This window comes from Siniperca chuatsi, linkage group LG8 (genome assembly GCF_020085105.1).
Source record: "Siniperca chuatsi isolate FFG_IHB_CAS linkage group LG8, ASM2008510v1, whole genome shotgun sequence".
NCBI classification, from domain to species: Eukaryota; Metazoa; Chordata; class Actinopteri; order Centrarchiformes; family Sinipercidae; genus Siniperca; species Siniperca chuatsi.
In genome coordinates, this window is record NC_058049.1 from 3,940,771 (window position 1) to 3,957,261 (window position 16,491).

Here is a 16,491-nt window from a genome sequence, read left to right on the forward strand (position 1 = left end):
AGGGTGCAGAGGCAAAGAGCAGGCAATTATACTCTCTCTCTCTTTTCTCTACATAGAGCCCTCATTACAGCGACTTTGTGGATGAGCTGACCGAGTATCGGACCAAGAACGTCCTCGCCATCCCCATCATGAACGGTAAAGACATGGTGGCCGTCATGATGGCCATCAACAAGTTGGATGGTCCGCGCTTCACCTCAAAGGATGAAGAGGTAACATCTAATACGCTCTGTCCAGGAAGTTCACCCTCACACTCCATTGATTCAGTCACTTAGATAAAATGAAGTTTTCAGCTTTATACAGCACTTTTCTAAACCAGTTTCAAGTTGCCTCAAAATAAGAAACAAGTGCAGGAACAAAATATGATCTCCCTCACCTTTCATGAATTTTCCCTTTACTTACTTTTGTCATTGCTTTATGTCACTTCTCCAAACTTTCTCTGTTACTAACTGGCTGTCTGACTGGACAGTGATCCAACACAATTAAACTCAGTCTGCCAAACAATAATCGTTTATGAGGTCTGTTATAGAAGAAACTATAAAACTATATGATGTAGATGTAGCTTCTGTTGTTCAGTGTTAGTTTGGAGATATTACAGACCTTGTTGTGAGTAGTTTCATGTAGGAACTATTGGTAGAAAGAAAATAGTCTCTACATGAAAATGAAAGTCTCACAACAAATCTGTGGATTATTAATAAATATTGTTTTATTTATATATATATATATATATGAGCACCACAAGCTGAGTGCCATATAGTTCCATTATATTCAAAAAAAGGCAGACATCTCTACGGCCGATATCTCCAAAACTCGGCAACAAAACAATCTAGGTGGATGAAGAGCACTACAGGTAAGAGGAAAAAAATATATATATTAGATTTTGGGGTAAGCTAAATTGTGAAAATTTTCAAGTCAGATTCCTGACCACTGAGTTATGGTAATTTAAATTGATCGTGTTCCTGTAGTGCCACCTATACAGATGAAATCCCATTTACTTTGGCCTCATCTAAACATGGACCAAATTCAGTTAATACTGACAGTTTAATCAGAAATTGGCATGGGCTATATTGATAGATTCATCTTAAACCAAGCAATCCAATTAGAAAAGATCTTTGCTTCTGCGCCTCACTGTGCAGGGATTATAATCGGCTTTACACATGGATACATGCGGTGCTATTTGCACCAATAAAATCAGCTCTTTCTCTATATTGAAAACCCAATGGCCTAACTTTCCACAAAATTTCATTGAAAGACATCCTGCTAAATCATAAATGGATAAACAGACAAAACCAAAAAATCAGATGCTATTATGGTCTACTACCTGAATTGTGTAAATATTTAATTAGATTGACAAATAAACTTTAACACCCAAACAACATCAATGTCAAATTTTTATATCTGACTGAAGTTTAGCATTGTATTTGCAGAAAACCATCAGCCATGTGTTGGGTTTTTTCCTCAGCCATCCTGCTGCTCTGGCCTGCAGTAGCAGCTGTTGTACAAGTCACCTAAACTCAGCTGATATATTGCTACACAAATCTAAAGCCTCCCAAATCATAACTAACAATTCTAATCCTTTAACTTTCTGAAAGCTGAAAGGAGAAAACTTTTCAGAAGAGACGCCTGTCAGAGAACATTTGGAGAGAGTCGGTGCAAAGGGCTGGGCCACTGTGATGAAAGAGTCACAAGGGAAAGATAAATAGAAAAATCACTGGCAATCTCTTAATGCCAAAACAATAAAAACGTGATCTAATGTGTTGTCACAAAGTCAAGTGTGCACTTACCTTACATTACATTGACCACATTGGCTTTTCTGAGCCACTGCCAAAACAGTTGTGGACTTCGACTGTAGCTACCTGAAGGTATGTTACATCACCTGGAAGCCCTCTGTGGCATACAGTCCAAATACCACGCAGAAACTATACATTACCATTGTCAAGAAAGAGGAGATATTACCTTTTGGTTCAATATTACTTGTGAAACATGGCAGTTTGAACCATGTAACTATTGGGAATGTTTGACTCCAAAATGAGATATCTGCCGTTTCAAATGTGTTACCTGCTCTGACTGATGGCACAAAGGTAAAAGTGACTAACATATTATATAAAATGGAAGCCTTTGCTGAGAAACCACAATCGCATCCATTTCTCAGTATTATGCGAAGCAGCTGAAAGTGTGTACTGTTTTCTTCCAGATCCTAAACAAGTATCTCAACTTTGCCAACCTGATCCTGAGAGTTTTCCACCTGAGCTACCTGCACAATTGTGAAACCAGGAGGGGACAGGTGAGGCTGCAGAGCATGCAGCACTTCATGTACTCTTTCCTTTGGCATCTGAATTAGTCTTGTTCCTTTAAGATTTAACTTGAGCTTATTCTCAGGCTGTGTTCACACTGTAGCTGAAAGCGTCCCACGTCTGACCTTTTTTCCTCTCGACTCCAATCTGAGGCTTTTTAGGTGCAGGATCCACATTTTTTTCCACTCGTGATGACATAAATATGTGGTACAAAGGAAAAAAAGTCTATTTGACAAGATGCCTCAATTTGGCCTGACTCTAAAAGCATAAACTGTAACAAAAATATGGTTGAGGCGAGTAAGAGAAGCGACAGTTAGATAGGAGCAGGATTTCCAAGTTAAAATTGCGGTCTGTGGTGTGCATGAACTTTGAAACTGTTGTCTTGTATTTTATTCTACTCCGTTGTCCAGGTGCTGCTGTGGTCGGCCAGCAAGGTGTTTGAAGAGCTGACAGACATAGAGAGGCAGTTCCACAAGGCCTTGTACACAGTCAGAGCTTTCCTCAACTGTGACCGTTACTCTGTGGGTCTGCTGGACATGACTAAGACCAAGGTGGGTTACCATGGATACACACCCAGAGTCAGGGATAAGCTGGAGAACAAACAAAACAATTAATAAAGAGGTCAGCAAGTAGCACAGTCATCCACTGTTTGTAGATGTGCTGTGCTACATGGTTTTAGATTGTCAGGTTCCAAATTTACACTGCAGTGTCCCTTAAATATCAGAATATGTTGCCTGAAATGTACCCTCATTTCCACATTTAGGAAACAGGTCACCTAAATAAAGCTTAAGCTTAAGTAGTCAAACTACTTAAACCTTAATGTAAAAACAGGTTGTGGAGCAATAATGTAATAACAAGCTCGACTGCAGCAACAGTGCTTGGTTTCACAAAATTCTAAAACTTTATATTTAGCATGAGCCACAAAGAACCTTGACATCCTGGGGAAAAAAGAACCACTGTATATTACAATACACTTTTGCAGCTTTTAAACCGAGTGCAACCATTGCTTATTAATTATGCACTGCTGTTTTTTATCATTTATATCCCAGCTGAGTTTTGATGAGATCTGTTACTGTTTTTTCTCCTCCTCTTCTGGGAAGAGATATTTTCAGGAACTCCTTTGGGGTCTCTTTGTCTAATCTGCACAATTTTTCTGACTCAATCTAGTTTTCTTTAATCCCTTGTGTTAAATCAAAGAAATAATACTTAAAACCATCTTCTGATCAGTCGTTCAATCCCCATGTATTTGTGATAACTAACATGTTGTCATAAATACTACTTATTAGCTGTGGCTGTCACCTAATTACAAGCAGCTGCCAGTTGATTCCTAACACCTGCTATCTTAGAACAAACACATGTTCTCTGCCTACACAGATGGCTGTCTGGTAACAACACTGGATTTCATGAATAAAGAACTTCAGAATAAACAAAACTAGTAGCACAGCTTTGAGCCCGTGTTTTGGAAACTGGACACTTTGTGAAGACAGAACAAAAAATATTCCACACTCCTAAGAGGCTGCTGGCATTAGCATTTTACAGGCAGAATCGTGGTGTTGGTGTACTTCTAATATACAGTAAGTGCATCTAAATAATGAAACAACAGAAGAAGCCATCTCGGCTATGTTGTCTCACTCTAAATCATCAGTGTTTTTTCTCTGTCTGTTTTGTGTAGGAGTTCTTTGACCTGTGGCCAGTTCTGATGGGAGAAGTTCCACCATATGATGGACCCAAAACTCCTGATGGCAGGGTGAGGAAATATTGACCACAGCTACTACAGCCACTGCCATTGCTGCTACTGTTACTGCTCCTGCTAAATCCAACACTCCTATTGAAGATTGTTATCAGCATTCCCAAGAAGTACCCTGTAACGTCCCGAATTTCCATGACATGTGCAGTGAGTACTTTCGGTACACAGACGATGAATCCTATTTTTTGGTGTTTCTCTGACCTTTGTTCTTGCATCACCATCAGGCCAAATTTTCCAAGATGTCAAAAAACTGGTGGCCAAATTCCCGTAACATCTGCTGAGCAAATTCATGCGCCCAGGACTATGAAACTCTTTTGGTTGTACTGGGCCAATGACTTTTCTCTAGCGCCACCCTCAAGACAAACTTGAGATGTTCCGCCTTCAGCCTTACTACTGGCAAAGCTCTAAGATCAGCTAAATCATCAGTATGTTGTTTGTTCTGTACGCCACTTTCACATTATGGAGTGTAATGGGCATTGCAGTCTCCAGGGGCCACTAGTTAAGTTTAAAGTATTTTGGTTAAGATTAGATCATTTATTTTTGCTAAAGTTTGGTTAAGGTTTTATCAGGGTTAAGTCCACAAAAATTTTACAATAGTGACATGATATTTATCTTTGCATAAAAATTTTAAATTTCTCATAAAATGCGGCTCTATCGCTACTAATACTAGTATTACTAAAGCTGCTACAACTTGAGTTTGCTTTTAAGAACAATAATTCTATCAATCTATTTACTGACTACCTTTATATTTATACAAAGTACTTCTGTATGGATTAGGGTGAAAGTTCATTCTTGACCTTGGAAATAGTTATAGTTAACACCAAAGTTCACTTACTAGCTTTTTTGGAACTTTCAACCGCATCTCATGGTTTTTATCAGCGGGTGGAGTTTTCACAGACATCAATCAGTATTTCACAACTGAGCAAACCTGGACCTTGAGTTAAGATTTTTTTGTCATGATTCTATATAAATGAGTGTCTCCGTATACTTTTAGATAGTGAACTTGGACAATGGGACATTTACAGTAAACAACTGTTACTATTTAAAATTTTGTCTCCCCTTAATCAAGAGTCAATATTGTCATGCAACATGACGTGCTACTCTTAACTTCCCCGTGTTGGGAGCATTTAAAAGGACCAAACAGATTTTCACTTTAAATATCTTCTCCATACAATGTAATGTCTAATTTTTATGTTGTGTGTCTTCTCAAGGAAATTATCTTCTACAAACTGATTGACTACATCCTACATGGCAAAGAGGACATCAAAGTCATACCGTAAGTCCCAACAGAGAGTTTAAAGGCACCCTGTGGAGTTTTTGACCATTAGTCGCGCTATGAAGTTTTTTTTTTTTTAAAGTGTTAGTCCCGGTTTTGTTTGTTCTTGTGCATGTGGACATGCATTTGGTGATGCACTACTATTACACTGATCTACAGGGGGCCGTAACATGCCAAGAAACAAAGCAATGCACCAACAAAGGCAGGGAAGAAGAAGACGGCAAGTAAACATGGATGTAAACAATGCAGGTTTAAAAAAAAATAAAAAATCAGCTTTGCCAATGTTTTATGATTCACACAATGCGTTTTGGTGAGTAACACTGGATGTAAACACAACTTTTGTTTGTTTACAAAAAAACTCCACAGGGCACATATAAGGTGTTTGGAGAGTGGTTATCAGAGAGAAGATAACAGGAAACTAATGTCATATCTTCCTCCTGACAAAAGCAAACATGATTTATATTGATTTAATAAAAGATTAAAAAAGATAACTTCTGAGGCCAGGCGTAGTGTTGCATAGGGTCATTTTATTTTTCTTACAAGTCAGTGACATTCTGATCCTGTGTTCTTTTTCTATTATTTATTCTATATACCAGCATTGCTGCTCTTGTAAACAGTAATAACTACTGTCCAAACATTTCAGCGCAGAATAATCTCACCTATGAAAATTGAAAGTTGTTTATGCATTATTTGATTTTAATGATTTTAGATAACATTTATTTCACCCTGACAGAGTCAAATTTATATTAACACTAAATAGGAAAGTAATATACATGATTATTTTGTTTTCGTGTTGTCGCTAAAGACGGTTATTATAATAATTGAATTTTCTGCTTGTCATGTTCTGTTCATCCTCAGGAGTCCTCCGGCAGATCACTGGGTCTTGGTTAGCGGTTTACCAACCTACGTAGCAGAGACTGGACTGGTCAGTGTCTGTTTTTCTTGAGACCTCCTGTTCCTTTATTTCAAGGTTGCTCTAAGATTTTGAACAAATCTCACACAATGTTGTGAAATTAGCATAAACTCTGAAATCCAGTTTGTGTCACAAGAACATGATCGCACCATGACAGAATTATCTGGCAGCATCATGAGTTTCACGCTACATTTTTACATGTTTCTCACTCGATAACATTGCATTAATTCATCTTTGAAGAGCGCAAAATAAAACGCCAAACATTTCCCATTTGTACAACTTGTAATGTTTCAGGTATCAAACCTGAACTCTACAACCATACTTCTCACCATGCTGTTTGAAAGTCAAACCACCCACCACAACATGCACAAGTCCAACAAATTGTCAGCGAAAATATATTTCACTTTTATTCCGTGGCACTGACAACATTGGCTCATGTATGGCACTGCACAGAAACAGGCTTTGATAAAACTCAGAGAAACATTTTGACTGCTGAGATTTGATTTGTAAAATTCAGAGCAGTTTTAGATTGACGTTAAATTGGCTTCTGCTTCATGTAAATTAAAGTAGCTTGTGCAGGGAGTTTCCATGTCATCTTTAAATGTTCGCTGTGGAGTTTCAGACCTCTAGTAGTGTTATGGAGCTGTTTTTCTATAAGTGGGTCCCCGTTTTGTTTTTGTGGGTGACACGATACGCAGTCCTACTAATGGTGTCTCACTATTCCTCTAGTCCACTCAACAGGTGGCGGTAACACACCAAGATATGCAGAAAACATTCAGTCCTCAAAGACCCCACATCAGACCAAATAAGGTCAAGGAGTATAATCAGATTTAAAGTTAAAGGTCCGGTGTGGAGGATTTAGTGGCATCTAGTGGTGAAATTGCAGTTTGCAACCATTTGAATACCGCTCACCTCACCCTCTTGTTCCAAGCGTGTTGGAGAAACTACGGTGGCCACAATAGTAGCGAAAAACGCGAAAGGCCCTATCTAGAGCCGGTGTTTGGTTTGTCCGTTCTGGGCTACTGTAGAAACATTGCGGTGCAACATGGCCACCTCCGTGGAAGCGGACCCGCTCCCTCTGTAGATATAAACGTCTTATTCTAAGGTAACGAAAACACAACAATTCTTATTTTCAGGTGATTATACACTAATGAAAACGTACTTATAGATATTATATTCCATTTCTGCCGATAGGTCCTCTTAAACCTCTGGACCTTGTAAAGCATCTAGCTGTCACATTTACATTCTTAAGTTACAATTAGTTAATGGACACTTTGGCAGGTCACATGGATAGACGATGGGGGTATTGAACATGTGACCTTTCACAACTGCTCGACCACCCTGCAGCCTAAACATGTATGAATTAAACAACAAATGAATAATGAATGAATGGCCAGTGAGCAGGTTGAATACAAACAGTGGCAGCTCTGTTCAGCAGGAGAGTGATAAACTTAAGCATAGTAATAACAACAGCCTGTCTTGACAATAAGGCAGACGATACAAGTCAGATCTTTTTGGCCAATTTACAGCAGGTTTGATCAAACAAGTGGAACGGAAATCCCAGCACGACGTCTTTTTGGGACTTTAAATGTCAGTGTGAGGAATTTACAGATTTTAATCATAAACACAGAGCTGTGCTTCTCTGCTCATGTCCAACATGTTCCGAATTACAACCTATAGGGAGTTCAACAAGTCCTTTAAGTGTGGAGATCTCCAACAGCCACAAACGTGCCCTGTGTAGACAGCTGTGTTGATTTAAAATAGAGGTGTGTGAGAAGGACGACTGAAGAACGCAGCTGAAACACCTCCTGTGTAGACAGGATATAAGGCATATTCAACCAATTCTTGCAATATCTGGGAAAACTCTACAAAAGGACAGGCAGTTTGGAAAATTGCTTGGCAATTTCACCAATCACCATAGGTTTCTACATAAAGATAATCCAATTTAGAATCACTTTTATGATTCAAAGTCAAATGCAAATTAAGGCTTAATCGCCACACACCAGCTTCTTTGTAACTACAGTGAGGAGGACTTTGTTTCCATAGAACTTCTCCTTTCAGGCAGCGCTATCGATTTGACCATGCTCATCTTTACAGTTTCCAAAACTAAACCATCTCCAATCTAATATCTTAAACTAAGCATTTGGTTTATGGAGCTATGGAGCAAATATTACTTTGGTGTATCTTGTCAGATCTAGCGTGTGTATATATATATATATATATATATATATGGACATTACATGGTGAGATTAAGGATCATGACATTGTTTTTAGTAGATCCATTCAGTTATATTCATATCTTTGGGACAGCTCATCTTAATACCTAATTGCCCAAGAATAGCTTACAGGCACAAGTCTTTTAAAATGCAGCAGTATTTGAATGAATGAATATGTTTTCAAAATCAGTGAGTGTGGCTGGATTCAACCTAAACCTTTAGCTTGGAACAAAGTTCTCCTCCTCATTTCTCACTCTGACTTTTAGAGAACGACTTTCTTTTCTGCTGTTCAGGAGTCCATGTAAAACCAGTGTCCTTTTTAAAATATCTTTATTTCAAAATATCTTCACTGGAAGCTGCAGGTGGTCAGACGAGCAGAACGCCATTAGGCCTTATTACACAGTTGTCAGTGTGCACACAGTTGTGGAAATGAAAAGTGCTCAGCCACACGCTGCTATGATGTATAATTGCAATTTGTGCAGCCGTTGTAATTAATCACAGTGTGCTTTTCTCAAACCGCTGAGCCTGCCGTCGCTCATCTATCTATCCCTCCTTCTGCTTCATCCCGTCTGTCCTCCTCCTGTCCTGTCCGTTCATTGTCTGTGGCGCTTGCCATTTTTCAACTCTACATCATCTTTCCTCCCTCTTCTGCTCCTTTTTCCATTTTCTACATCATGTAAGAGGTGAAAACTTAATTTCTCCACAGAGCCACCTTTTCATAAATTGAGGGGAAAAAGACATGTCAGATTGACACTAATGGTTTTGGATGCGACACAAGGGGTTTTTAATGGATTCAGAGATAACATGAACATCCTTCAACCTAAAACGCTAAAGTTGGAGTTTTTCATGTGAGAACATGAGAGCAAAGATGTCCTCCTCCTCTTATTCCTTCTAAACCTGACGACCTCTTATTTTTGTAATGCCCACCTTTACAGATTACACTGGGAATTAATTTCAGTTTCAGATTCGTAGTATAAAGATTAAGTATTATTCCTATAACCAAAATCAATATTATAAATATAAATATAACCCCCCCCACATCATCCTCAACTGTGTTATCGGTTATTTCTCTTTTTCAACAGATTTGCAACATAATGAATGCAGCTGAGGATGATTTTTTCAACTTCCAGGTAAGATGGCCTAAAGATGGCATACAAACAAAATCAATGACAACAATTGTACAATATTAAATAGCTTTGTAAAACACCTAAGGGACTAAAGTCCATCTGCTTAATTTCTTTCTGGAGATGATTCCTGCTTGTTGTGAGAACGATGAACTTTATAAATGAAAGAAGTCACACTTCTCTCTTATACAAATGACTCTGACGAGTCAGCCACCATAGTTGATTGTGTTTACAGTGAAAAGATGAAGGATGTATGTACTGGAGAATATGTTACATAATTGATCAGTGAAAAGAAGGTACAGTAGCTAAAACGTTTCTTTCTTAATTTTAAAACCAAATCCAAGTTTAATTTTAAATGGACAGTTCATCTGTAGTGCTATTTATCCATCTAGATTGGTTTGGTATGAATTGACACGTTTTGGAGATATTGACCCTAGAGATGTCTGGATTTTTTGAATATATATATATATATTTTTGATTTTGGTGTGAAGTGTCCCTTTTAAGCTTCAGCTTTCTGACACAGCTGCCAGTATGTCTCCGTCCTCTATAGACGTGTATATTTATTGCAGTTTATTAAACTCTTGCTACTTTTCTTCCAAATTTGATTAATTTGCAGGTAAATGAAAATGTACTAATCATGAACTCTTAAGATGAATAGTTACAATATACATTCACATTAATTAACTTGGGAGACGCTTTGGTCCAAAGTGAGGTACAAATATGATCATTCACAACCAGTATCACATTATTTGGATTCATATTATTTTTTCATTTTTTATCCAGGAAAGAATACATTCAGTACCGCCTGACTTCACGTTGGACATTAACACCAGTTGCTGTGAGACGAGAGCAATTTTGCTCATTATCTGTAATCAGATTATTTATAAAGCAATAGATGACATTAGCATTTTGCAGTCAGATTACAGTAATTGCACAATGTGTGAGCCTTTACTCTTGAGTGATGTGAATAAAATAGAACTGAGAGTATATGTTGAAAAAACTTACTAAAAAACTAACTTAGCTATACAATGGGCTCTCGTGTACCATAAGAGACCACCAGGGAACAATCATAAGGAAGGATTCTACCATACTGTCCTCACTGAATAAATATGTTCCTCATTCTCTTCTTTCCTTAGCTTAAATTAGTTTCCTGAGGGCTATAAAGGGACCATTGTATTTATCGTTATTATACTCTGTTTCGATCGATCCTGGTTCTGCACTGCTGATAATTAGTGTCTGAATGTTAACGTGAAAATCCACCTCTTCTCTTACACAGTTTAATCTCAGTCTGAGGTTCATAGGGACGCAGGAGTTATTTTGTGATGATGGGTTGTCTCATGAGCAAGCACACAAAAAAATGGCAGTATCATTTAGTCACTTTTCCAGTGTGAACACACTATATGCTCAAAACCTGCTTAGAGTCTGTGTAGAATGGATTTGGGACACACTGTGTGCAATCTGTTTGTGTATGACCACTCAACACTGGTGCAAAATGGTCCCTCTCAAAAGAGGCTTCCAATCTTTGTGTTTATTTTTCAGATCTGTTTTCCTTCTTTTCTGTTGCTCTTTGTGTTGCTTTGTATTACCTTGTAAAGCACTTACAAACTGCATTTGTATGAAATGCACTGGAGGTTTGATATCGCTGAAACACTCATCATCATCTGCATTTAATTGCTGAGTATAACTCAGCTTGTTTGGCCAGATATCCAAGATGAAGAGACATACAACTTCTGAAGTTTTTTCTACATGGTAGCTTTCACTCAGTTTTGTTAAGCTACACTGTTTTCCAGTGAAGGGTTTTCATTTGGCTCTTGACAGGTAATCCAAGCAAATCCTGTTTTGTTGTTTCTAAACATTTCCACTCTGTGATGAAGCTGCAGCAGTAGATCACCAAGGGCCCATTTTAAAAACAACTGCTGCTGCAGGATGTTCAGATTTTAGGGGCAGTGAGCAGGTGAATTATTGATTCCCTCACATATCCCCTGAAAGTAGAAGGTCACATTATTTCCTTATTATAATCATGATGAAAGAACTGTCAGAAAAAAATAGTGATAGGAAAATAGGGAAAAAAAAGGTCTTAAACATATCAAAGTAAAAATGCAGATGAAGCATATTCTTATAGTCATGAAATAATGCATGTTGTACTGTGTGTGTGTGTACATGCACAGAAAGAGCCTCTGGATGAATCCGGCTGGACCATTAAGAACGTCCTGTCTCTGCCAATTGTCAACAAGAAAGAAGAGATAGTGGGTGTGGCCACGTTCTATAACAGGAAGGATGGGAAACCCTTTGATGAAATGGACGAAACACTGATGGAGGTACAGGCTGTGTGTGTGTGTGGCTGCACTGAGTCATTGGTTTATAAATACACTCAGGCCATTCAGAGCGGCTGCATTATTTATAATTGGACCTGGAGGCTTTTTAACTGAAGTTTCTCTATCTGTCTCACAGCTCAGAATTCAGTTAAAATACACTGACAGTTTTATTTTATCATTTTAACTGTCCCTTAAAATCAAAGTAGTTTCAGGACATTTTTTGAATTTGACATTTGAACATGATTTGCTCTTCATTAACTGCAACTGCGAAAGTGTTTTGACCAAAATCCACTTCAGAAAGCTTTTAGATTTGATGTTTTAACAAATAGTGTGTGGTAACATCTGCCAAACAAACTGACAGTGGTGGAAAGTAATTAAGTACATTTACTCAAGTACAATTTTGAGGTACTTGTACTTTCCTTGAGCCTTTACATATAATGCAAATTTATAATGTTACTCTAGAATATTTCAGTAGGAAATGTTGTACTTTTTGCTCCATATATTTATTTGGCACCTATAGTTATTAGTTACTTTGCAGATTAATATTTTACATACAAAACATATAATCAACATATAATATACAATGAATTGTTATAGATTATGCTACCCAACAGGATATAAAGTAGTAAAACTTAGCTTCACCTCAGTGTTGCAATGTTAAAATGCTGCTTACATGTTAATTCACCAGTATTAATAGGTCATAACAGTACTTTTACTTTTAATACTTAGTAAATTTTTCTGATAATACTGCTGTATACTTTATTAAAGTTTTAAATGCAACCACTGACAGGAAGTGATGCACTTGTGTTTTCAATTGGTTTTGGACTAAAGAAGGCAGTTAGCTTGAGCAGTGATGGCCACTGTGGCTGAACAAAAAGAAGAGAGTGCCACCTGCTTTTTTTTTATTAAAATTTTTTTTAACACACCTGCCACCAGTATTAGGCTCTCTCTCTCTCTCTCTCTCTCTCTCTCTCTCTCTCTCTCTCTCTCTCTCACTCTCACTCACTCACTCACACTGTGTCCAGTCTCTTACCCAGTTCCTGGGCTGGTCGATGCTCAACCCTGACACCTACGACAAATTGAACAAGCTGGAGAACAGGAAGGACATCTTCCAGGACATGGTGATGTACCACGTGAAATGTCGCAAGGATGAAATCCAGCACGTTCTGGTTAGTATAAATGCAGAAAAGAGTTCTCTACCAAATCAACTACTACAAGGATAAATATTATATATCACCAAAATGTTTAAGGCTAAAAGTCAGATATTTTATTCTTTTCTTTACTTAGCCCCTTGAGTTTCCTAAAATATGTAAACGTGGCTATAATGACAAGAGGCATATCTCATGTCCCATATGAATTAAAGAAATGAAAATGTTAATGCAAAACTAGTTGGTAATGGGACATGGAAGAAAATATTAATTGTTTGACTACAATAGCACATTTTGACAGTGGTTTGTAGCTAGACGTTTGTACTTTAGTTACTACTAACTAGTTTTGTCCAGTTAAATCTGATGTTCATCTTTTTGATTAAAATTTCCAAAGTAACGTCTTGAATGGAACATTTTAATAGTTGTTTTAATGTTGAAATGAGGGGAAGTAGGATTTAGTTGAAAATAAATAGAAATTAAAGGATGTGATGAAGAACGTGTTTTACACCGGAATGGAATTCCCAACCCTACAAAGTTAGTGCCTTGCTTTATCCTTCGATATTTGTGCTAAACAAAACAAAACCAGTCAGTTGCAAACCAGTCGGTTGATGTGCATGATATAAACAGAAAGGTGAGCATCGTTTCTAAACTGAAATAAGCTGTCAGATTTTCTATGAGGTGATTTATCAGTGGACAGGGAGCGAGACAGAGAACAAAAGCAGAGAGGTGACCTGCTTTGACCTTAGATCAGGAGTCAGTTGATTGATGCTGAACCGTTTCATCCAAGGTGAGCGTTGATGATGTGTGTTTCCCCAGAACACCAGGGAGAGATGGGGGAAGGAACCGGATGAGTGCGAGGAGGAGGAGCTCCAAGAGATTCTGGTAAAGAAAAAAAAAAACATCCAACTTGTGGTTCAGGAGATTCCACAAAATGAGATTAAACAGATTAAACCTTGATTATATTTTAAGGTTTCTCATTTTTCCACTTTTCACCTCACTATGGGACAGTTCTGTGCTTTAATAAAAGATATTCTACATGTGACAATATTCACACTATACACACACTAAGCCATGACTAAATGATTACAAAAATCTATAGCATAAATTTATATATATTTATGTACTTTTGTCCATCTCTGTCCACAGTCAGAGGTCTTGCCAAATTCTAAGAAATCTGAGATCTTCGAGTTTCACTTCTGTGACTTTGAACACAGTGAACTGGACCTAGTTAAATGCGGCATCAAGATGTACTACGAACTGAAAGTGGTGGACAAGTTTCACATTCCCAGAGAGGTGGGTGGTTGGTTAGTTAATTAATTTGTGAGTTAGTTGGCAGGCGTGCTGTTCATATTTTTCTAATTTTTGCAAAATTAATTTCTGTGCTATACATCCCAAAGAGCTACAATGTCAAACTGGTTAAGATTCATAAAGTTTGAAGCTCATGTCTTAAGTTTTGCAATGTATTATTCTGATGCTCTGACAAAAAAGTGCCAGTAGATTGAGACCAGTTTGTGAGGATACAGGGGAAAAAAGTGAAAGTATTCAGCAGAACTTTGCATTATTGGTTGTTTATGTTCCAGTTTTTATGTAAACGGAAGGTAAAAGCAGAAAACTGTGTGTGTTCTGCAGGTCCTGGTGAGGTTCATGTACTCACTCAGTAAAGGCTACAGGAGGATCACCTACCACAACTGGAGACACGGTTTCAACGTCGGACAGACCATGTTCACCCTGCTGATGGTGAGACACACACAAACTGATTGACTCTTCCACCCCTCTCTGCTTCCATCTTCCACTTCTCCCTAAGTACTCATCAATCCGTCACCTCCTGCTCTCAATCTTTTCTCCCCCACTCTTCTCCTCCTCCTCATCTCCTCATCTTTCCCGTTCCTCCTCCTCTCTGATTCAAAGTAATAAACATTCTTCCTCCTCCTCTTTCATTCCTTGTATAGTCATCTGGGATGTACTGTATATGTGATGATGCTTATTGGTGTTTATATGTATGTTTGAGATAATGAAGTGTATCTGTAAATAAAAAGTGAGTCATTGTTGCTTGAACTGGTCATTAATAAGAAAACCAGTGAGTGTCATTAGTGTTTATATACATACAGCCCCTACTGGGAAACCCGGTCAACCTGTGTGTGTGTGTGTGTGTGCGTGTATTTTTAACCAGTGTAAATGCCTGCATTTGTTTGTGGGCTGCCATGGCATGCATATGTTGATATTTTTAAAAGCAAGCTCGAGACCTACTTTTTTAGTCTGGCTTTTAATTGAACTTTACCTATTTATTTGTCTATCTATTTATACATTTTTAATCTGTTTTACTACTATATCTTATTATTTTGAGTTTTTATCTATTTTTGGATGAAGGATTTTATTATTTGGTCTTTTTGTCTATTTCTGGATAAGGACTTATTATTTTGAGTTTTCATCTATTTCTAGATGAAGGACTTTGGGTGGGGGTAATTGTTCGATTGTTTTATTGTGTGAAGCACTTTGTGCCACTTCTTGTTTGTATAAAAAGTGCTATACAAATAAAGTTTGATATGTGATAATATTTGTGTATATAACTCAATGAATCATGAATTTCTACCTACTTGCCTGTGTACAATTGACCCTATAAATACACTATCTCCTTTCTTTGTGTTTTTGTTTGTGTCTTTGTGACTTGTTTGTGTTCTTAGACAGGTGATCTGAAGCGTTACTACACAGACCTGGAGTGTATGGCCATGGTGACCGCTGGCTTCTGCCACGATATTGACCACAGAGGAACCAACAACCTCTACCAGATGAAGTAAGAGCTAAAGGGGGAAGTGGGATTTGATTTTGTATTTTTGTTGTTGTTGTTTTTAAAAGTTGTTTCTGACACACTGACCTTTTTAGAGGTAACTAGTAATGTTAGAAGTAACTAGTGATTTGAGTGAGCTTGACTGTCAGGGTTTGAGAAACGAAAACATAAAGGTTGCTGAGGAAAAAAGAGACCAGTTAAGTAACAAGTAGTTTTAAACAAAGAGCCTACACAATACAATACATGTACAGTATGTAGTAGTAGCTCACAAGTGCAGTCACATTTTCAAACAAAATGAAGTCTAATTGGAGGACTTGCTGTGCCCATCCAAGTTAAACTTTGAATTGAATATAAACTTAGGTAAAATGGGCAGAGAGCGAGTAGAGATCAATTAAAAATACAGTTTTATTTATTACTTACTGCTGCCATGACCCAATTTCGTTCTCTCATTTTGGAAATCTGACTGTTTCTGACTTGTTCTCAGACCGTTTAATTGACTCAAAGTGACAGCAGCCACTCCTCCTGCGTACAGACGAGCTGACCTCAGCTCTTTAGGTGAAGGTAACGTCAAACACTGAGAACATCAATGAGCTGATATTGACCAGATACACCTCCTGCTGCTCTGCTCCACCTGCTGATGGATGAGCTAATGAGAGCCGCCATTAGCCGCAGACAC

At 37.9% G+C, this 16,491-nt stretch overlaps 1 protein-coding gene across 11 annotated transcripts in view; it reads left to right on the forward strand.

Moving 5' to 3' along the window:
* Nucleotides 1–16,491, forward strand: part of pde6a (phosphodiesterase 6A, cGMP-specific, rod, alpha) — a 100,410-nt gene that overhangs the window by 14,489 nt on the left and 69,430 nt on the right. For 6 of the 11 annotated variants that reach the window (XM_044205702.1, XM_044205699.1, XM_044205698.1 and 3 more), the window contains 13 exons: nt 57–209; nt 2,192–2,281; nt 2,702–2,842; nt 3,964–4,038; nt 5,250–5,314; nt 6,173–6,239; nt 9,526–9,573; nt 11,736–11,885; nt 12,908–13,051; nt 13,847–13,912; nt 14,177–14,323; nt 14,660–14,767; nt 15,712–15,821. In XM_044205702.1, the coding sequence (XP_044061637.1) occupies nt 57–209; nt 2,192–2,281; nt 2,702–2,842; nt 3,964–4,038; nt 5,250–5,314; nt 6,173–6,239; nt 9,526–9,573; nt 11,736–11,885; nt 12,908–13,051; nt 13,847–13,912; nt 14,177–14,323; nt 14,660–14,767; nt 15,712–15,821 (1,364 nt within the window). Of the gene's footprint in view, nt 1–56; nt 210–2,191; nt 2,282–2,701; nt 2,843–3,619; nt 3,866–3,963; nt 4,186–5,249; nt 5,315–5,473; nt 5,535–6,172; nt 6,240–9,525; nt 9,574–11,735; nt 11,886–12,907; nt 13,052–13,846; nt 13,913–14,176; nt 14,324–14,659; nt 14,768–15,711; nt 15,822–16,491 lie in introns of those variants that run through there. The other 5 variants (XM_044205707.1, XM_044205706.1, XM_044205705.1 and 2 more) reach the window with 5 other exon arrangements.